Genomic DNA, 23602 nt, shown 5'->3' with positions numbered 1-23602 from the left:
CCAATCATATGGGACTAGGGTCCATCCCAGTGACTTCATTTTAACTAGATGACCTATGTAAAGTTCCTATCTCCAAATACATTCTGAGGTATTGGGGGTTAGGAGTTCAACATATAAATTTAGGAGGGGGTGACACAATTCAAATCATAACACCAAGCAAACTTGTTTTATTTTCAGATATTTCCCATCACAATGAATGGGACCATGTCCACTATGTTGCTCAAGCAGAAACTTGGACGTCGTTCTTATTACATCACTTGCCCTTATATTAATTTAGGTTCAAGAACTCACAGAACCGAGAGGCAAAATTTTGAAATAGGAAACCTAGCATCCCTCAGACCTCACAAAGGGGTCTGTGACTCTCAAATGACTGACAGCCTCTGCTCTACATACTTCTTAAAGTGTCTACCATCTTGGTACAAAAGTAATACATACTCATTTTAGAAAGTTACACAAAAGTATAAAGATAAAATTAAATTAATATCGTTATTTTAGCACCCAGAATCACTTAGTATTTTGGTTTTGGCTTTATATCTTCATGTATTTTTCTTTTTTAAAAAAACAAGTTGGATCGTAGTGCATGTAAGATTTTGAGTCCAGCTTTTGAAATTCAACATTGGGTCATAGTGTTTTCCCATATCTTCACAAAAAATTTCGTAGATCTTTAAATAGTGGATATTATTTCATCAAATGAAACACAGTGACTTAGATATGTTCTTATTATCTCATTGCAAATATGCAGGTGTTGCTGTTTTTTGACTTTTATAAATAATGCAACAACCTTTGCTATTTGGGCTAAATAATTTGTTCGTGATTCAGACATGATTCAGCTAGGGGTGAAGGAGAAGGAGGGATACAGTGTTTCTCAGCAAATTATTAGTGTAAATTGAAGGAAAATTAAACCTACTGTCATGTGTGTCCGTGTGAAGAGACCACCAAACAGGCTTTGTGTGAGCAACAAGGCTGTTTTTTTCACCTGGGTGCAGGCGGGCTGAGTCTGAAAAGAGAGTCAGCGAAGGGAGATGGGGTGGGGCCGTTTTATAGGATTTGGGTAGGTAAAGGAAAATTACAGTCAAAGGGGGTTGTTCTCTGGCGGGCAGGGGTAGGGGGTCACAAGGTGCTCAGTGGGGGAGCTTTCGAGCCAGGATGAGCCAGGAAAAGGAATTTCACAAGGTAATGTCATCAGTTACGGCAGGAACTGCCATCTGGATGTGTACGCGCAGGTCACAGGGGATATGATGGCTTAGCTTTGGCTCAGAGGCCTGACACCTGCTGAAGTTTATAAATGTTTTAGACATTATGTATGAACAGTTACTTTGTTATTTAAAAGCTATTTTTCATTGGATTGTTAAGGTAGATCACAATATATTCTCCACCCTGCATCTTTCTTGTTGGCTATTCTTTGTAATGCTCAACAGCGCTGTCCAAAAAAAACTTTCTGGGATGGTGGAAATGTTCTTTATCTGGCCTGTCCAGTATGGTAGCAGTTAGCCACACATGGCCACTGGGCACTTGAAGTGTGGCTCATGCAACTGAGGAACTGAATTTTTAACTTTATTTAAATTCATTTGGCTTAAATTTACATTTAAATAGCTACATGTGGCTAGCAGCTATCTTACTAAATAATGCAGGTCTTTTATGATTATGACTAAAATGCAGTGCCCACCTTTTTGTAGACACTCTTCTGAATGCTTTACCTATTAATATTATTTAATCTTCACAATGACACCATGCAGCAGGCTTCCAGTTACTTCTGCTATATAACAAACAACCCCAAAGCTTAGCGGCTGAAAACAGCAATCATTTCTTGTGTTTAAGGATCTGTTACACAATTTGGGCAGGGTTCATCAGAGACAGTTCATCTTTGCCCCATGCAGCATCAGTTGGGACTATAGGATCTACTTTTATTATGGCTATTACTGGCTGATAAGTTGATGCCTGCTATTTTCTCTCCGCAGGGAAGCTTAGGCTTCCTCACAGCATGGTGGCTGGGTTCCAGGAGCAAGTGCCCCAAGAAACAGAAAGTGGAAGCTGTCAGTTTCTTGTTGCTTGAGGCTGGAAAGTGATAATGCATCACTCCCAACACATTCTGTGGGTCAGAGAGAGAAGAGTATAAATGTAAGGGAAGGAGATACAGACCTCAACTCTCAGGAGAAGCAGTATCAAATAATTTTGAAGCTGGAAACCAAAAAGTATCTGAGACAGGTCTCAATCAGTTTAGAAGTTTATTTTGCAAAGGTTAAGGACATGCCCAGAGAAAAGGATCTCAAATCCACAGGAACAATCTGTGGTTCATGGCATTTTCCAAAGAAGATTTTGAGGGTTTCAGTACTTAAAGGGGAAAGAGGGAGCAGATGGTCACATTACTGAATCTACCTGCTGCAAGGGAAAAGGAGCGGGCAGGGTGATAGTCAATTATGTCAGTCAGTCAACACTTTACCTAAGATAAGGTGAGCATGGAGTAGCTAGCTACCTGTGCAGATACTTAACCTTTTATCGGTAGCTATCTGCCTAAGAACAAAAGGAAAGGCAGTTTCTTGAATGACTCAGCTTTCAGCTTAATTTTTTCCTTTTGGCATAGTAAATTGGGGTCCGAGATTAGATTTTTATTTCACAGGGCCGTCCTTTAAAATTATCACAGATTAGTCACATTGATTTTGATCCTTTTTATGAGAGGAAACAGAGTACAGAACAGTTAAAATTTCTCGCCTAAGATGACATGTCTAGTATGTGGCCAGATAACTTGTCTGTTATTTCTGCCAGGTCTGAGTTTTTAATCTGAGTACTCTCATGCGCTCCGTATGAAGAGACCACCAAACAGGCTTTGTGTGAGCAATAAAGCTTTTTAATCACCTGGGTGCAGGTGGGCTGAGTCTGAAAAGAGAGTCCGCGAAGGGAGATAGAGGTGGGGCTGTTTTGTAGGATTTGGTAGGTAAAGGAAAATTAGTCAAAGGGGGTTGTTCTCTGGCGGGCAGGGGTAGGGGTCGCAAGGTGCTCAGTGGGGGAGCTTTTGAGCCAGGATGAGCCAGGAAAAGGATTTCACAAGGTAATGTCATCAGTTAAGGCAGGAGCAGGCCATTTTCACGTCTTTTGTGGTGGAATGTCATTAGTTAAGGCAGGAACCGGCCATGTATGTGCAGGTTGCAGGGGATATGATGGCTTAGCTTTGGCTCAGAGGCCGAACAAGTGCTATATTGCATCTCCCTATAATTTGTATGCTTCGCTAATTTAGATTCATATCTTCAGTTTTTTCATGGCACGATAATTATGAAATTAAGTGAATGACACGTTTGTAAGTCACAGAGCTCTGTAGATACGTAGTGTTTGTAAGGGTTTGCTGCGTGTCAAATTCACCATGAAGATGTAACAGGACTAGTCGCAGACAAAACTCCTCAGACACCGAAATAAAGAAGGAAGGGGTTTATTCGGCCAGGGGCCTCGGCAAGACTTCCGTCTCAAGAGCCGAGCTCCCCGAGTGAGCAATTCCTGCCCCTTTTCAATTCCTGTCCCTTTTAAGGGCTCACAACTCTAAGGGGGTGCACGTGAGAGGGTCGTGACTGATTGAGCAAGCAGGGGGTACCTGACTGGGGGCTGCATGCACCGGTAATTAGATGGGAACAAAACAAGATAGGGATTTTCACAGTGCATTTCTATACAATGTCTGTAATCTATAGATAACAGAACCAATTAGGTCAGGGGTCGATCTTTAACTACCAGGCCCAGGGTGCGGCACTGGGCTGTCTGCCTGTGGATTTCATTTCTGCCTTTTAGTTTTTACTTCTTTCTTTGGAGGCAGAAACTGGGCATAAGACAATATGAGGGGTGGTCTCCTCCCTTAAAGACACCTTCTCAATCACCTGAGTCAGAGGGAGGTGTTTGACTCCAATTCTGAGCCCCTCTGCTTTCATCGGTTTCCCATTGTCTCCCCAAAAAGCATTTATTATCACCCCCAGATTGAAACAGACGGTGATTCTGAGGAAAGCTCCTTGATCTCAGCGTGCTGCTTACTTCACCTATTCTTGTTGCATGGAATATGTGTTATATAAAGGAATTAATAAAGAAAACTTATTGTTTTAGGACCATAAAAGGAGTTAAATAAATGTTTCTGGTTTTTATTGAAAATAAGCCATGAGGTTAAACCCTAACTTAGATGGTATATTGCATATATTTAGGGATTTATTTATTATATTGATTCTTCAGGGAGAAATCAGAAAACACAGGCTATTTCAAATTCTGGAGGTTGTCTGATAAAGTAATGAATGCAACCTCTTACAAACCTAAGAAACCAATTATTTCCTTTCATGTTCAAAGATAATGGATATTTCCATGTGAAAGAGAGGTAGCCTTTGTTCTGTGGCCTCTGGTTTGCAAATCAACTTCTGTTTGATATTGTTTGCTGCTGTGATGAACTGTGCTCATTTCATACCAGGTATTTGTTCCCATTATGATGCAGGAGTTTGTAACTGGGATCACTTTGTAAACTGGGGACCTCCTGGCTGGCGAAGCCCTGCCCAGGCCTCGCTTGGCTACGCTGGCGTCCTTCAGCTCTTGCCTGTGGTATAGCTTGTACCCGCTTTCAGCAGTTCCCAAGCTCTTGTAGTGCACCCAAGAAGAATGAGGATACACGACACATTGAAGGGTGAGGAGGGCAGAGAAGAATTTTGTTGAGGAATGAAAACGGCTTTCAGCAGAGAGGCAATGTGGGGTTCTGGGGAATGGTTCCCCTACTTGAAGTTCCTCCCGTGTGGCTGGGTCTGGGGCCTTTTGTGGACTCAGAACGGGGGGTGCATGCTGATTGGTTTGTGAGGAAAGTGCACCAAACGGGAAGACAAGTCCTCCCTCTGGTTGGAGGATTTAACTTGTAACTTGGCTTTCAGGCTTTAAACTGTCTTCAGCATGGAGGTGGGGTTTCACCAGGGACCCGCCCCTGTCTGCCTGGGCATTTGGCTGCCTCCTGCCGCTCTCACTTACAATACGGATTCTTTTCTCACCAAAATTCTCTTGAGAAAGCTCATATTTAAAGGTCTCTAGCTTTCCAATTTCTGGGTTTCTTGAGCAGTGTGTGTGAACCTCCCTTGATGAAGAAAAGCTCATTTATCCCTTCACAGTCAGGATATTCTAAATACTGAAGCTTCGTTTCAGTCAAACCCTGCAGTTTTCTTTGGTTCTCATCTACCTGACTCCCCCACCTTCATTTTGTACTTCTTTCCTCATTTTTCCATGGCATGGTGCTCTGCTGATTCTTTTGCTACACAGTGTATTCTTCCTGAACTCCGGCGTCAAGTGATCTGCCTGCCTTGGCCTCCCAAAGTGTTGGGATTACAGGCATGAGCCACTGTGCCCAGCCTAAATACTAATAGTGGTAGCTAACACATTTATAGTGCTTACTGTGTGACGGGAACATATATAAGGCTAACTTTTTAATAATTTTTAATTTAATTAATTAATTAATTAATTTTTTTTGAGACGCCTTGCTCTGTCACCCAGGCTGAAGTGCAGTGGTGCAATCTCGGCTCACTGCAACCTCTGCCTCCCAGGCTCAAGCGATCCTCTCACCTCAGCCTTCCAAGTCGCTGGAACTACAGTTGTGTACCACAATGCCCAGCTAATTTTTGCATTTTTAGTGGAGATGGGGTTTTACCATGTTGCCCAGGCTGGTCTCGAACTCCTGATCTCAAGTGATTCGCCCCCCCCTCAGCCTCCCAAGGTGCTATGATTACAGGTGTGAGCCACCGTGCCCAGCCCAGTGTGTTCTTCCTGCTGTCTCAATTGGCCACATGGTATAATTGTGTGCTCCAGGCTCACTGCTTTCCGGAGTCCATGTGGCACCCCTGCAGGCTAAGATATCAAACTGCCTCTCATATATATATTCATATGATACTTTGACATGTCTAAAGGCAACAACTTCCCCTTTTCTCCAAAAGATACCCACTTCACAGTTTCCCTATTCTTGAAGTCATAAAGTAGATCCTCACTGTTCTTTTCTCTTCTAGTACCCCGTGTGTTCCTTCCACAGCATTTCTCACAATCTGTCATGATCGGCCCATGCGTACTTGTTTAATGGCTATTTCTGATGCCATCCTACAAGCCTCAAGATGGCAGGGGCTGCGTTACGTTGTTCATCACTCTGTCCAGTTCCCACCTAGTGTGGTGCTTGTCACATAACTGGCATGCGTTCAATGTTTATGGGGATTAGTGAACAGATAAACAAGTGCACTCACTTCCATTTTTATGTTTGCGCCCCGGGCCAAGATCTTGATGCTATCCCTGACTTTTCCCTCTCTTCATACTCTAGATCTGCTAGTTTACTCAGTCCTCCTAGAATGTAAGCTGCATGAGGACAACGATCTCTGCCTGTTTTGCTCAGTGTGATGTGCTTGCATCACAAGTGCCTAGAACGGTGCCTTGGCATGTGGGTGACTATTTGCTATGTTGATTGCTAGTTTACATGTAATAATTTATTTCATCTTCATAACAATCCTAGAAGGGTGGGTAAGTAGTATTAGTATGCCCATTTCATAAGAAACCAAAGCATCAAGAGGTTAATTAAGTTCTTGTCCATTGTCACAGAGCTGCTAAATGGTGGAGCTAGGCATTAACTTGAGTGTCCTGAGGCCGTTCTCTTAATCACTAAGAACCGTGCTATAATGTAATGTAATGTTTATGTAATGTTTGTAATGTTACATGTAATGTTTATGTGTTTGTTCTGTGCTGGACCCTTCACTACAACCCTGTATACTCATTCCACAATGAAGAAGCAGCTGTCTTCAAAGGGTTTTTTAAAAAGTGACCCAACGTGGGACCCGGTTCATGAGTAACAGAGTTAAACTCAGACTGTTTGAGCCCAAACCTGGGCTATCTTGTGCCTCTGCAGCCAGACCCACCAGTCTCCATGGCCTGTGGTTTTGGGAGCAGACCCTGATTTACTCTGAACATTACCTGAGAGTCATTAGGTTTTTCTTGCCCTGGATAGATACCTAATGCAGCATGCATGTTTCTTTCTGTAGACAATGGGAGCAGCCGCACATTGCACTCCAGAACAGAGACGACCCCGTCGCCCAGCAACGATACTGGGAATGGACACCCAGAATATATTGCATATGCGCTTGTCCCTGTGTTCTTTATCATGGGTCTCTTCGGCGTCCTCATTTGCCACCTGCTTAAGAAGAAAGGCTATCGTTGTACAACAGAAGCAGAGCAAGATATCGAAGAAGAAAAGGTTGAAAAGATAGGTAAATAACCAGGGTTCTTTTTATTGGGGGTGAGGAGACAGTTTTAAAATATGAAATCAGTGATATATGCTTTCCATCTCTCTGAGGCAGAATGATCCATTTTAGTGGCAGATGGTGCAGTGTAGCGTAAGTGCAGATGCGCAGTAATTATACCTAGTTTGAAAACTTGCTTTCTTTACTGAATACCTGACCTGCCAGACAGGGCACCCATTCTTGCCCAGTGGCCTTAGACAAGTTATTGTGTACTCTGAGTCTGCTCTGTATAATTTTACTTAAATGTATTTTTAATTAATTTAATCTTATTCATTTGACATTTTAATTTAATTTCAATGAGGAAAACAGTCCTCACCTTTTGGGGTTTCTGTGAAATTTAGAGGAAAGATGCATTTGGTGTTTGGAATATATGACCACTCATTAAATATTAATCCTTACTATTATTATGGAATCAGATTTGAATAAGAGTGAAGGAAAAATTAAAATAGGTCTCACCATGTTTGTGATGTTGCTTTTGCTGGGGGAGTTCTATCTTAAATATTTGTGATTGGAATTCGTGTTCATTAAGTAAACGATCATGTGTACAGTGCAGAAAAAGGTATGGCAAGAACTGGTGCCTTAGTACTAACTTCAGGCTGTCTCATCTTTTTCTCCTAACGTGGAGCCATAAGGTAGTGTTTAGAAAAACCTGGGAGACGAAATCCTGTTTTCTCCGCTGGTGTTTCTTTCCCATCATCTTTAGGGACGTTTCCTGACTTGGGCCTTGAGAGGTAGTAGGTGACTCCCCCTATTCCTTTCGGCCCCACTAAGGGCAGTTTATGGAGAAAGGTGACATTGAAGTAGGTTGCCCTTTGGGCAAAGCAGGGCTGGCTGGGGGGAGGTTCCTCGTTCCTTGCCAGCTTGCTGGACCGTTGGTTTTTCCCACCCCCACTGACCTTTGAGGCTGAGAAGGAATAGGATTGCATGATGAGTCATGTATGAGCCTGTGAGCAAACTGAAGCCAAGTGTTTGTCAACAGCAAGTGGAGCCTCCCCCTCTCCTCCTTCCCAGATGCTCTGTAGGTTGGCTTAGCAGCCAGCTTCTGAGCTGTCTAACCAAACATGCATGTTCACTTGGGGGAAAGCTGACCTTTGGACGGAGAAGAGATTTTCCTTGTAAATGAGTAGGACATTGCACACCTTGATGTATTCTCTGTGAACTAGGATGGAGTATTTCAACCCTCCCTTGTTCTCCTTGTCTTATTGAAACAGATTTTGCAGATTGGTTCCAGAGTGGTTTGCTTTTTTTCCCAAAGACCATCATGTACACTCCTGGTACAGAGTCCCCAAAGTAAACTGAGTTTGTGGACAAATAACCAAGCCCTGAATATAGGTAATTTGAAAGTGCATTTCAGAGGATAGGACAGTCTGATGAACATGGATGAATTATGATCCAATTTACAAAGGAAATTAATATTGTAAATTGATATAGTAAGTCTACAATTAAAATAAAATCCAAGGAGAATTTTTTCTTTTTAAATGAGCTTTCTTCTTCCCATTTCTCCTAAGGCTTTAAGGAAATGATGAGAGAGAAATAATAATGAGGACTGGTACAAATGCATTTTCAAATTATTGTCTGGAAAGTGAGTGAGCATTTGAACTTCAGAAGAGATAGACGGACAGCTCTGGTACTTTCTCTTTATGCTTGTTATGCATGAGGAAGTTTGGGGCTGGAGGGAGAAAGCCTAGAATCGTAGCACCTTGGGTGATCTCCTGAGGCTCCTGGAAACTGTTCAGTGAGGTCTTGGATTCTAAGACTGATTGACTTGATGCTGGTGACCAGTTGTAACCTGTTCTCCCCTCCTCTTTTCTCTTTCAGAATTGAACGACAGTATGAATGAAAACAGTGACACTGTTGGGCAAATCGTCCACTACATCATGAAAAATGAAGGTGTGGACCTTTTAGTGTTCCAAAACAATTCAGTATTTCTATCCTTTATTAAAAACCTGCTTCGAAGAGTCAAGATTTACGTAGACTCTCTTATTGACTTCACCTAAGCTTTCTAACACCTCAGCTGCCAGCATTATTGAGCTACGCAAGTTTCACATGAGTGAGTTTTCTAAGCATGAGTTGGTCTAAGCGTTGCAGAGACCCAGCCCTGGAGCTCTGTCAGCTGGTGTTCAAATCCTGGCCTCGCTGCTTACTGGTTGTGTGCAATTTGGGGAAACTACATTGCCTTGTTTCATGAGGTACAGCTTCTTCCTGTAAAATGAGGATAATAATATTTACCTCAGCCTGGCACGGTGGCTCACATCTGTAATCCCAGCACTTTGGAAGGCTGAGGTGGGAGGATTACTTGAGGCCAGGAGTTCAAGACCAGCCTGGGCAACATAGTGAGACCCCAACTCTTCAAAAAAAGTTAAAAAGGCCAGGCGTGGTAGCTCATGCCTGTAATCCCAGCACTTTGGGAGGCCGAGGCGGGTGGCTTATCTTAGGAGTTCGAGACCAGCCTGAGCAACATGGTGAAACCCCGTCTCTACTAAAAATACAAAAAACTAGCCAGACTTGGTGGCGGGTGCCTGTAATCCCAGCTACTTGGAGGTTGAGGCAGGAGAATCACTTGAACCTGGGAGGCAAAGGTTGCAGTGAGTCGAGATCATGCCATTGCACTCCAGCCTGGGTGACAGAGCAAAACTCCATCTCAAAAAAAAAAAAAAGGTAAAACAAAATTAGCGAGGCATGGTGGCACATGCCTGTGTTCCCAGCTACTTGGGAGGCTGAGATGGGAGGATCACTTGAGCTCAGGATTTCAAAGCTGCAGTGAGCTGTGATCACACCACTGCACTCCAGCCTGAGTAACAGAGTGAGACTCTAAGAAAAGAAATAATAATAATAATATTTACTTCACAGCATTTTTGGTACATAGTATACATAGAGGGCTCAGTATAGAAAGCACTCAAATATTGTCTGTTCTTTTTTGTGTGCTTAAAAAAATTGTGGTAAAATACACATAACATAAAATTTAGTTCTGTTACCATTTTAAAGTACACACTTCAGTGGGATTAAGTACATTCACAGTGTTAAACATGCATCTCCACTGTCTAGTTCCACAACTTTATATCATCCCAAACGGAAGCTCTGGACCCGTTAGGTAGCCACTCCCTCCTCCCCCGGCCACTGGCAGCTGCTGCTGTGCTTCTGTTTGTCTGTTCTATGTCATCCTTTCTCCCCCATTAACACTTTGTTACAAAGTTGAACTTTTATGAAATTGAGGATTTTTTCACCCTGAAATGTATTCTACATTGTCATCTTAAATGGAAGATTAATTTAATCTTGAGTGAAGAAACTCTGGGGTCATTGTTCTGAGCACTGGTTATTCCCTCGATAGCACACCATGCCCTCAGTGATGTTTAAGGTGTATGGGATTCCTTGCCCACTTGCTCCATAGCTGTGGATTCTTACACTTTGAATTCTCATGACAATTGAAAAGCAAACGTTTCCCCTGGGCTTTGTCTTTGCTTTAGTCAGCATGGACTCACGGACTGTGCACTGATGATAGAGCTGAGCCATTTTTCTAAACGTTGAAATAACACCACACTCATCAGTAAATACCTGCTCCTCTGCCCTCAGGCCCTGCCCCGGGCACCCCACACTCCCAGATCCTCACTACTCCACAAGAGCATCTGCCTGCCCAGCCTGTCTGTCAGTTTGACTCTCTTCAACTGTTTTTGACTTAGAGAAACAGCAGTTTCGTATGGTTGAGCATAATTTTCATTGCTGTTTTCAGAATGTGCTTTATGCTTTTGGCATAGATCTGAGTGCTTTATATACGTAATCTCATTTAATCCTCAAAACATGCTTATAAAGTTGGTTCAATTACACCCATTTTACAGATGAAGAAAGAAGGTTCCAAGTAGTTAAACTTACATGGTTAGTGAGCAGCCCAGCTCTGTCTGGCTGGTTTCAAATTCCGCATTCTTTTCAACCACACAGTATTGTCCCTCTTCTCTTCTAACGTGCAGTTGTCAATTTCTCCAGTCTATAAAATCAGACAACCAAACTTATTCGGATGATGTTTAAAATAACAAAACAGACCAGAATACTTGGATTTTGATCTCTGTCTTCCAGAGACCTTCCTTCAGGGCATAATAGTTGGTGATACTGTTGTTGAGTACTCAATCATGGATGTTTCTTTTACATGAAAAAAAGTGCTTTTTAATTTGCCCAAGCAATGCATGAATATGTCCTTGGCATAGGAAAATGTACCCATTCTGGAAGTGTGCAGCGTAAGGCGTGGATGACCCCCTCACTGCCCCTGTGCCTTTCACATTCCAAACTGCCTTTCTTGGCTGTGGAGAGCTTGCAGGCCTTTGGGACCTGGGCTTCTGAAAGCTGGAGCAGTTGCCAAATTTGTGATGATGCATGAAATGGGTTACTGACAGTTGAATCAGTCGAAATAAGTAAACTGTGAGAACCTTGCCAAGGGCTGAAGTTCTCATGTATCGACGTCATAGTACTCCTGAGGGTTTGCTGTATGCTAGGCCTGTTCTGTGGGCTTTCCAGGGACTCCAGGATCTCGACATTTACTTCCCATGTTACAAACTGAAGCCCACCGTACTTAACTAAGTTGCCAATGTTGCACCACTGGAAAGTGGGGGAGCTGGGATTGGAACTGAGGTGTTCTGATTCCATAGTCTGTTATTTTAACCAGTTACTGTAGTACCTCTGTCCAGGTGGCATGAAAGAGGGATGGAAAACTTAACTCCTTTCAAAGAGAAACAGTATATAGCTGGGTTAGTTTGTAGAAATCTTAAGCATTAACTCAATAAATTCTTAAAAGTACCAGCTGGGCATAGTGGCTCATGCCTGTAATCCCAGCACTTTGGGAGGCTGAGGTGGGAGGATCGCTTGAGGTCAGGAGTTCGAGACCAGCCTGGCCAACATGGTGAAACCCCATCTCTACTAAAAGTGTAAAAATTAGCTGGGCATGGTGGTGCATATCTGTAATCCCAGCTACTTGGGAGACTGAGGCAGGAGAATCACTTGAACCCAGGAGGCAGAGGCTGCAGTGAGCCAAGATGGCACAGTCACCACACTCCAGCCTGGGCGACAGAGTGAGACTCTGTCTCCAAAAAATAAATAAATAAATAAATAAATAAATAAATAAATAGATATATAAAAATAAAAGTGCCAGATGACATAGGCCCTTTTATCACCCTATTTTGTAGATTAGGAAACAGAGACCCAGAGGATAAGACACTTGTTCAAAGTCACATAAGCAGGTATGGCAGGATGGTGCCGGCAGTAGGCACTTCTCTTAATTACAGCAGAGAACGTGTTTGGGGTCCTTGGAGGAGGCATATTATATAATGTCCTCACTTCCCACACTAATGTGCAAATAGGGCTGTTTTGTCTTTCTTTTTAAATGATGTTGTTTGCCTTTTGGAAAGTAGCCTTTGTGTTTTTACTGTGCTTCGTACCAGTAGGTACCCCTCAGCAGTCAATACCTGAGGTGCCATTCTTCTCCTCTCTCCTCTGCTCCCCAGTTCTCTTTGCTTTCTATCTTATTCTCAACCCCAGGTCCCCTCTTCTCCTGTCCACGCCTTCATCTGTGTACCTGCGGTTTCTCCAGGGGCTTGTGAGGACAGCTGGTGACTCCAATCCTTTGTGCAGCCCTTGGTTCCCTTCCTGGACTCCCAAGTAATAGCTAATGTTGCTGCACGCCCCCCTCCAGCTGTGGCCTCTTCAGCTTCCAGCCTGCACCAAAACCACAGCCTCGTGATAAGATGCAGCCTTGATCTCTTACCAGTTTATAACCTAGCATGTTTGAGTTTGGCTTTGAGACTGAAATCCTCTATTTTGTGGACCAAATGCATTTTTAAAGTATTTTTTTCTCAATGATTAACATAACTTTGAACTTAGTACCAGTCTGGACTTCCCTGTTGACGTTTTCTGTATTTGATAAATTGGAATTAATATTAATTTCACTTTCTAGTTTTAAAAGTGATAAGCATACCATAACTTTTCCTTTACATTAAGAAAGGAATAAAATTAAGCACAATCTGTCTGTTACCCTTTTCCCACATGTGTTTAGGTTTTCTTTTCCTAGATTTCATGCATCTGTAAACATTTGCAATCATGATATATGAATGGTTTCTGCTTCGCATTTTAAGTTTGGCAAATGGGGTGATACTTGACCTGTACTCATGGTAACGTTCTTGTTTATGGTTTAAACACATTATGTCTTTAATGATGGAAATCAATTTTAGTTTAGATAAATATCTCTTGAAGGATGGATTATCAGCTGACCTGCTGGGCAAACACACTTTATTTGTTTGTCTCCATCCTCACACAACACTTCTGACACAGATGTGCGGGTTTTTTCCATACTTTGCAGTTCTCCAAATCTCGGAAGCCTGCAATTTAATACAGTTCTGACTCTGTCTACCTAGAGTTAGCATTAGATCCCAAAAGACTTCCCCTACTTGGGATGCCAGTTGGAAGCCGGGCTCTGGTACTTCTGACCTATAGTCTGTAAATGGCTGGGATGAGAGATCCACAGTCCCCTCCTCCGGTTCGATATTTTCCTAGAATGGGTAACAGAACTCAGGGAAACACTTTATTACATGTACTGGCTTGTTACAGAGGATGCAACTCATGAACAAGTGCTTCTGACCTATAGTCTGTAAATGGCTGGGATGAGAGATCCACAATCCCCTCCTCCAGTTCGATATTTTCCTAGAATGGGTAACAGAACTCAGGGAAACACTTTATTACATGTACTGGCTTGTTACAGAGGATGCAACTCATGAACAACAAAATAGAAGAGATGCATAGTATTGGGGGTGGGATACAAAGCTTCCCTGCTCTCTCTGGGTGCGCCACCCTCCCGGCACCTGCACCTGTTCAGCCACCTGGAAGCTATCAAATCTTGTCGGTCAAGAGTTTTTTTGTTGGCCGGGCGCGGTGGCTCACACCTGTAATCCCAGCACTTTGGAAGGCCAAGGCAGGTGGATCATGAGGTCAGGAAATCGAGACCATCCTGGCTAACACGGTGACACCTCGTCTCTACTAAAAATACAAAAATATTAGCCGGGTGTGGTGGCGGGTACCTGTAGTCCCAGCTACTTGGGAGGCTGAGGCAGGAGAAAGTTGTGAACCTGGGAGACGGAGGTTGCAGTGAGCTGAGATGTGCCACTGTACTCCAGCCTGGGTGACAGAGGGAGACTCCATCTCAAAAACAAAAAACAAACCAAAAAAAAAGTTTTTTTGTCGAGTTTAATTTCCAGTCCCAGAACCCTGCGCTGTCCTCCCCTGCTCTGACTTTCCCGAGGTCCCTGGGTAGGGCTGAAAGTTCCAACCCTCTAATCGCTTGGTCTTAATGATGACTGGCCCCACCCTGAGACTGTCTAGGGGCCCCACCCCAAGTCACCACATTAGTATAAACTCAGGTGTGATCAAAAGATGTCCATTATGAATAACAAAAGACTCTCCTCTCAGGAAATTCCAAGGCCTTTAGGAACTCTGTGACAGGAACCCAGGACAATGACCAGATCTATTGCATATTATGCCACACCTGCACACTGACTGTTTTCCTAATCCAAAGGGTTGGATGTACCGCCGTGCTAGCTTTTAATTCATCTTTCTAAATAGAGCCGAACTGAATCATGTCTGGGTAGTCGCTGGAGTTTTCTTGCATTGTATGGATGTTTGGAAAGTGTCTGGGAGTCTGTAGCTGAGTTTCTCTGCTAGGCCCTTACACTGGCTGCTTAGTAAAAATTGCAGGGAGTCCTACAGATATTCCTCAAGTGCTTCTGATTAGTACTTCTGATCCCTAGGCAAGAGATGCCTTTGTGGAGTTTTTGCCTTCAGGCTCCACTTATATTTTGGCAGAAAAGATTCCTTTATAAATGACTGTGAGCACGGAGTGGGTTCTGAAACTTCCTCTGTTTATGCAAACATGCCGTGAACCATTATTCAACCTGTGTCCCTTTGGGTGGGGACTTGGACATTGAAGGGTAGGAAGGAGGATGTCAGGGTTAAACGCACCCACCCTGGAGTCAGTCAGAGCAGGGTTTGTGTCCAAGCCTGTCACTCTCTAGCTGTGTGACTCCGGCCAGTCAGTTACGATCTTTAGGTCTCAGTCTGTATACTTGTAAAATGGGGGTGATAATTCTACCTACTGTTAAGGGCGTCAGAAGCGTCCAACATGGAAGATCTATAAAGCTTTCAGGCAGCGACTGGCACGTGCCGGCCCTTACATTTTGGTGATGGCAATGTTAGTTTTTGCTTGAGAAATTTGCCTTAGGTGTGAGGAAAACTCTGAAGAGAATAGTGATGGCAGAGATAACCAGACATTTTTCTTGCCTGATTTTGGCTGTTCCATGCATATTATCAAGCAGGGATTCCGGGAGAAAAAGAGGTCTTTTCTGGAAAATACCACCCTTCCCTTTTCTTGGGGAGTTTCCTTGCCCTGCACCTAGCTCCTCCCATTTTGGGAAAGGCTATGCAGGGAAGCGTAGTTGATAAAATGCTGGCAAGTGTGGAGAAAGCCTCCTATGGCTTAGTGGAGCTGTGAGTAATATGCAAGGAGGAGATACACCTTCAACAGAACTCAGACCATTGCTCTTTTATGGTAACTTCACAACCACATTAAGGCATGCGTTTCAGTCCTAACGGTGGTGTTATATTAGAAAGCCTTCCTGTCACTGGAAACCAAAAATGTTCCCAAGAGACAGATGACTGAAGCTGACTCGCTGGAGGTTAGCTCAGAGACAGGGATGCGTGTGTGTACACGCGGGTATGTACCTGTACACGCATGCATGTGCGTGTGTGCGCGTGTGTGTCTCACATGCCACAGGGTGAGTCCTAGAGACTCCCTTAGCAAACCAAAGGAATGTTTACTAATTATTCCTGGGAGAGAAAGATGAGTTACAGGAATTCGTGAATAACTGAGAAACACGTCTATAAGAAGCAAGCTTTAATAATGATTTTAATATAGCGTATCTTCCTGGAATTAGTTTGTAATTTGATGTTTCATTTTTTAGGTAGTCATCATTTTACAGGTGATTGATTTTCTCAGGCAGTGATTTAAACGTTTGATTTTAAAAAGCTCACTCTTTGTATGTGCTGTTAGTGCTGTCCCTGTTTTAACACCTTTTGGTGGTGTTTTCCCTCTTTTTTATGTTTGTAGTTTTGAAGTTTGATAAACGTTGGCAGAGTAAGTATGGACAGCAAATTACTTTATATAATCAGTCCTCCATATCCATGAGATCTGCACCTATAGATTTAACCAATCAAGGATAAAAAAAAATTAGGAAAAAAAAAATGGATGGTTGCATCTTTCTGGACATGTGCAGACTTGTTTCTTGTCATTATTTCCCAAATAAAACAGCATAACAACTATTTACATAGGATTTCCACTGTATTAGCTACTATAAGTAACCTAAAGATGATTTAAAGTGTATGGGGGTGGAGTAGATATGTTTTATATCAGGAACCTGAGCATCTGTGGATTTTGATATCTGCACGGATCTGGGGAACACTCCTGCATGGATACTGAGGACAACTGTATTTTGTATACAATAAAATACAAAATTGTATATGGGATTGTATATCCAAACCTAGTATCTGAAACAACGTTTTTTTTGAATCCTCATTTATTAGTCAAACAGGAAATTAACTGACATTACTGGATTATACTTAAATGTGTTTTACAGAGGCAACTGTCTTTTTTATTGTGCAGGAGAAATTACTATGGATCCATTTTCATAATGTTTTTGTAATGATAGGAGGTCTTATTTAGATCAGAATTTGTGTTTGGAAATGCATTTGGACATCCTCACAGATAGTTGTGAAGGGCAAAGAATTTCTTTTGGCAAAAGATTAAGTGTCATATTAATATTTCTCAAAAGAATAAAGCAAAAACCCGTGTGTTCTCAAGGGTTGCAACAGGGCAATGTGTCCCTTAAAAATTGGATCGGGGCCAAACAAATACCTCACTCTCTTATATGTAAAGCACAGATATATATAGTACATAACCAAATATGAAATGTATCTGCCATACTGTACTTTAATGAGAGAGTCATTAGGAAAAAATAGTTGAACAAAGCTCTTGGGTGGGGCAATAACAAAAGCCAGGTTGAGAAACCCCGCATTGTAAGCCCTTAACTGTTAACACTTAGAGGAGCAGTTGGAACTAGAATTAATATTCCTCCTCTAGAAAAGGCATTTGAATGTTAAATGTTAAAGGTTGGTGTTGGCTTACGTGGTAAATAGTGATTTTTATTTGTTCTTTCCTCTCAGAGACTTGTTGTGGTTAGTCATGAGAACAGTGCTTCAGAAATCAATTGAAAAGGTTATGAGCCAGTAATAACATTTGGCCTTGCCAATTAAATAGCCAAGTGAATCTTGAACGTTCACTTCAGTCTTTTATCCTGGAGAGCATGACCACTCTACAGGAGGCAGAAAACACATGGCGTGTGGATGTGGGTGTGGGTTGGGGGACTCAAGAAACTAAGAAACTTAGATTAGGTTTTTATTATTTATTTATTTATTTATTTATTGCTTTTGTTGACAGCCTAGCCTCCCACCTACAAATGTGGATTTTTTTAGAAGTCTAATTTAAGTTAGCATATATTACATAACTTATATGTTGTGATCAATACTTGAAATTTTAAGGTATCTGGCCAGTCAAGGGCTTATATGATCCTGAAGCTCATCTGGAAAATTAACCTTCTCTCATCCCTGATTCGATGTGGGATAGAATTGATGCTACAGGAGGATGCAGAGTTTAGAGCTAATTATTTTGGCACATACAAGTTATTAGACTACAGGTCACTTATGAAATACATTTCACTATCAATATTTTTCAAAGTATATTTATCAAAATGAGTTAACTGCAATAGAGCAGCGGCATATAAATGGTCCTTTAGTTTGTTGGAGTTGGCTTGGGGTGGGGGGGTAGTTTCTACTTTCTATTGCTATTGATGTGTAGGAAGCAATGCCTTATAGTAGGTCTGCTCTCCTTGCCGTAGATTCTCTGTCACTCTTACTAAGTTCCTGCTGGGTGAAAGTTATTGACAGATGGTGCCATGTTATGCAGTTATGTTGGGGGAGACCCTCCCTTCTCTAGGCCCCCAGGATCTCATCTATGAACTGAGAGAATGGAATTAGGTGTGTTTTCAACAGCTTTTCTGATGTGATTACTCATCTTATTCATTCTGTTTTAATTCTTTAATTTTATTTTTATTCCTTAGCGAATGCTGATGTCTTAAAGGCGATGGTAGCGGATAACAGCCTGTATGATCCTGAAAGGTGAGTGCTCCTCCCCTCCTCCTTAGTGCAACATCTTTTCAGTTACTTGCTCAGATATGGCGCCATCTGAAATGCCCTTCTGCTAGAGCAGGTTTCCCAACTTTGGCACTATAGTTACTTTGGGCCAGCTAGTTCTTTGCTGTGCAGAACCGTCCCGTGTATTGTAGGATGTTTGACAGCATCCCTGGCCTCCACTCACAAGATGCCAGAGCACCCCCTGCCCCCACCCTCCCAAGGTGTGACAACCCATAATGTCTCCACACATGGTCAATGTCCCGTAGCGGGGATGATCACTCCTGGTTGAGAACTGTTAGAGAATAGTGATGGGAAGAAGTAAGGCATAGAGGTTAAGGGCAAAAACATAGCCTTGGAATTGGGAGATGTGATTGAATCCTGCCTGCACCACAATATTAACTGTCTATTCTTGAGGAAGTTAACTGACCACCCTGAGTTTAAGTTCCATCGTCTATAAAATGGAGATCACCACAGTACCAGCTTTATAGGGTTGTTATAAGGAATATAGCATACCTTAAGCATTGAAAGACCTCCATGAACAATGATGATTAAATGAGCAAGCTGGTTTGGAGCTACCTGCTATGTTCTGTTTTTTGTATTACTGTTTTAGGTTATGGTTGTTGAGCAGCATATTCCTTCATAATTAATTACAGAGAACTGTATTTCCATATAAGTATTATTTCTTCAACAAGGAGCATTTATTGGATGCCTGCTGTGTGCTGGGTGCTGCTCTGGAGCTGGACATCCACAGACCCTTGCCATGGAGGAACACAGTCAGTGGGGAGTGGAGACGTGTGTGTGAGGCCTCGCGATGGAGAGCCTGCAAGTGCTGTAGGACTGGTGGAGACTGAAGGCTCTAGGGGACCCTGGGAGGCCATTGGGAGTTCAGGAAGGTTCATGGAAGAGGTGCCATCTGAACCAGGTGTGCAGGAGGTGGAGACAAGAGTCAGGGTTGGCTGTAGGAATAAGAAGGGCCAGAAGAAAAGTCACCACATCATGATAGCCTGGGACTCAGCCTATGAAGGGTTCGGTCCAGGGTGGCCAGGCCAAGTGACATGGCAAAGGGGTTGGATCTTTCTCCGCTTCCTATGTGGGTTGTGCACTCAGCACACCTTAGATGTTTAAGAGGTGTTCGTCAAACTGGCTACGTTGGATGTGTGTTTTTGAAAGGTAACTCAGAATGCAAGGAGTTGAGTTTAGGAGAGACGTAGAGTCATAGAGACAGAAGAGCTCTGATTTCTCCCACATTCCAGTCCTGGCCACAGACAGTTGGTGTTCTGACCATCTTAGCTCATGGTGTCTTTGTCTCAATCATCTTTGGGCATCCTGTAGTGCCCATCAGTGAGTTTTGTACACAGCTGGTACTTGAGAAATGCTTGTTGAGTGAATGTTGTTAAACTCTTGCATTCAGCTTTCTGATATGTGGTGCTAAGTTGACATTATTTTACTCCAGGAAGGTACAGCTGTGTGTTTTTATTTTAACAGTTAGGAAGGCATCCCTAAAGAGCACCAGAAGACTTTTGTCTGTCAGTCATGTTTGAGGTGGTCTCCTCAACTGGAGGCTCTACTTCTTTTTTTTAAGTGTGCTGGTGGCCAGTTTGCATCAACGAAAAGCCTGGTTTCTGCCATCACAGCCTCCTGTGTGTCTCTGGGGCTCTTGCCACGGTCCAGGTGTCAGGCTGTGGGTGTCATGCCATCCCCACTCCTCCCACCTGTGCCGGAGGGCTGATTCCTGCTCAGTTCGGGTCTGCTAGGTTCGAATTCCTCCTTTTCTGCCGGGCCAGAGCCTTCACACATGCCTTTTGAAAACAGCTCGTATCTGGCCTATATATTTCTGCTTTTTATATTTCAGATGGTCTAGCCAAATTTATTCCAGATTATCAAAGTGGTCTCTGCTGTTTCTGAAGCACTATCGTGTATAGCAAGGTGATTAATTGCATGGTTTCTGGAATTCAGCGTTCTAGGTTTGAATCTCAGATCCAGCACTTATTTGCAAGTGTGATCTTGTTGCAAGTGTGAGGCCAGTTACTTCACTTCTCCCTGCCTCAGCATCCTTATTGTTAAAATGAAGAAATTAATAATACTTACATCATAAGATTTTATAAGGATTAATTCCATTAATATATACATATAAAATGCTTAGAATACTGTTAGCTATTTTATTATGACTGTTATCAACACCATCAACATCTGTTTTGGACATCACTTTTGATATCTTTGCCTAAAGGCTTTCCTCCTTTGATATAATGGAGATTTGATGAAATATTTTCTCTAAGTTATCTGATAATTTGATGGAATTTGAGTTCTTCCCTTTTCCAGGGCATAGATACTTAGGGAATCTCTTTGCGTAGAGTGATGGGCAGACACTCCTGGTACATGAGAAATTAGGATAATTGCATGAGAAAAAAGATCAGTGTTTTAGAAAGAAACCTAATACTTTAAAGCCAGTGTATCACTGTTAGAAGCAGTGGTTTATTCCCAGCTAATAAATTCCATTCTAGTAGTGATAAATCACTTTTTTTTTTTCTTCTAAAGACAGGGTCTCACTCTGTCATCGAGGCTGGAGTTCAGGGGTACAATCATAGCTACCGCAACCTTGAGCTCCTGGGCTCAAGCGGTCCTCCCGCCACAGCCTCCCGAGTAGCTGGGACTACAGGCATGCGTCGTCATGCCCGGCTAATTTTTTTATTTTATTTCGGAGACAAGGTCTCTCTATGTTGCTCAGGCTGACCTCAAGCAATCCTCCCACCTTGGCCTCCCAGAATGCTGGGATTATAGGCATGAGCTGTTACGCCTGGCCATGAATCATATTATTATTGCTTAAGATAAGCTGTCATCACACGGTCATGAGAGCTGAGTACCTGCTGTCTGAGGCCCGTTCACAAAGTCCATTTGTACAATTGGAAGATGCTTTGTTTTTTCTTTCAACTTAAACTGCTTCTGTCATCACAGGGAGAGAGATCACCTTCACTGGTATTTCCTTTAAGTAACCAGTTGCACTTTTTATTTTCCTCCCCACCTTAGCCCCGTGACCCCCAGCACACCAGGGAGCCCACCCGTGAGTCCTGGGCCTTTGTCACCAGGGGGGACCCCAGGAAAGCACATCTGTGGCCATCATCTGCACACGGTGGGCGGCGTTGTCGAGAGGGATGTGTGTCATCGGTGTAGGCACAAGCGGTGGCACTTTATAAAGCCCACCAACAAGTCCAGAGAGAGCAGACCACGGCGCCAAGGCGAGGTCACGGTCCTTTCTGTTGGCAGGTAAGATCTCTTCGGATGCTTTTGGTTTATGTGTGACATGGGTGCTCTGGTGTGTGGACTTGTGCTTACCTGTCAGATGTAGAATATGTTCTCCGTGCCTGGCTCAGGTTATATCCCTGGGCTTTTTAGATGTTTTCTGGTGTGAGTCCTAGATTTTTCCAACAACAGAAGAATCCTAAAAGGCAGCTGTTGCTAGATCAGATGGGAAATATAATAAGATAAATACCTACCTGCTCTAACAGATAAAGCCCAGATTTTCAACTGTATACAGAATAGACATTTATATTATCACTTATGGAATCCAGGGCAGGTAGTGAGATATCAACGGGTGGCTCTTCAAGTACTTGTCCAGGGTTCCAGGCCCCCTTCGTTTGTGGCTCTGCCAGCCAGCCAGAGGAGCAGGTCCGTGGAAGGTTGTTCACGCGGGGTTTTGAAAGAGCTACTAGGCCTGAGAGTGGCTCGCATCATTTTGACTCACACTTCACTGGCTGGAACTCGATCACCCAGCCAAGCTAACGTTCAGGGAACTGAGAAATATCATCGGGCCATGTGCAAGGGAGAGGAGAAGCTGTGGATCTGGTCCACAGCCCTCCAGTCTCTGTCTTGTAAGTTCCATGTGAATTCCTTTGACTGCTTGCTTTTAGTGGGCGGTGCTTTCCACTGTGTCTTGGCTCTCCGGCTCCTAGTGCCTTTCACTTGTGACCCATATGTGAGGTGGAGATCCTGCAGTTCAAGTGATGAATCCATCAGCCCTTACCTGAAGCATCTTTACAGTGGGATGCTTTTGCAGTTCTGCTGTTGGATGCTGAGTCCCATGCAAGAACTGCATTGCCGATGTTGCATTTGGAAAGACAGTGGGGAGTACTGGTAAGGAACACACATGCTGGAGTGAGGCTGGGTGAGCACTGAGCAAAAGTCGACAGTGCTATTACTTACATGATCCTTCTGTGTCTACTGACAACCCCCTGAGAAGAGTGACCTGAACTCATTGCTTCTACTCTCTTTCGAGTCCTGGCACCACTACTTGCAGACTGTTACGTTGCTCTGTGCCTCGGTTTCCCCCTCTGTAAAGTGAGAAGGACAGTCACACTCACCTCATAGAGTTGCTGTGTAGACTAAATAAGGTGACGCACATAAAGGTCTTAAACCAGCTTTGGGTACTTACACACTCAAGAAATGTTGGCTGGTTATTATTTTTATTTTAATTCAGTTGAGTTTCATCATTGTGTTGCACAAGCATCACGGAGAAGACGCTGGGCTGTTTGCCACTTACAGCAAAACAGCACAACTCATGACCACACTATTTTATTAAGAAGCAGAGTCATGGGAATTTATGAATGCAAAGCAATGAGAACCTGTAGCTTGTTTGGACAAAGCATGTTTTGTTGGTCTTAAAAAAAAAATCTGCTGAAATTTTCAACTCAGATTCAACATGGCTTTTTCTTTTTCTTTTTTTTTTTTTTTGAGATAGAGTCTTACTCTGTCACCCAAGCTGGAGTGCAGTGGTATGAACTCAGGTCATTGCAACCTCTGCCTCCTGGGCTCAAACGATTGTCGTGCCTCAGCCTCCCGAATAGGTGGGACTGCAGGTGCCCGCCACCATGACTGGCTAATTTTTGTATTTTTAGGAGAGATGGAGTTTCACCAAGTTGGCCAGGCTGGTTTCGAACTCCTCACCTCAAGTGATCCACCCATCTTGACCTCCCAAAGTGTTGGGATTACAGGTGTGAGCCACCGGGTCTGGCCAAACGTGGCTTTTTAAAATGCCCCAAATCCAACTCTCTTTCTTGGATATCGGATATTGG

At 43.1% G+C, this 23602-nt stretch overlaps 1 protein-coding gene across 2 annotated transcripts in view; it reads left to right on the top strand.

Moving 5' to 3' along the window:
• Positions 1 to 23602, top strand: part of RELL1 (RELT like 1) — a 74478-nt gene that overhangs the window by 29003 nt on the left and 21873 nt on the right. For both annotated transcript variants that reach the window (XM_015138139.3, NM_001193775.2), the window contains exons 2-5: positions 7008 to 7232; positions 9084 to 9155; positions 18464 to 18521; positions 21561 to 21797. In XM_015138139.3, coding sequence (XP_014993625.1) covers positions 7008 to 7232; positions 9084 to 9155; positions 18464 to 18521; positions 21561 to 21797 — 592 coding nt within the window. The remainder of the gene's footprint in view (positions 1 to 7007; positions 7233 to 9083; positions 9156 to 18463; positions 18522 to 21560; positions 21798 to 23602) is intronic.

Source organism: Macaca mulatta, chromosome 5 (genome assembly GCF_049350105.2).
Source record: "Macaca mulatta isolate MMU2019108-1 chromosome 5, T2T-MMU8v2.0, whole genome shotgun sequence".
NCBI lineage: Eukaryota > Metazoa > Chordata > Mammalia > Primates > Cercopithecidae > Macaca > Macaca mulatta.
This window is presented reverse-complemented; position numbering and strand designations above follow the sequence as displayed.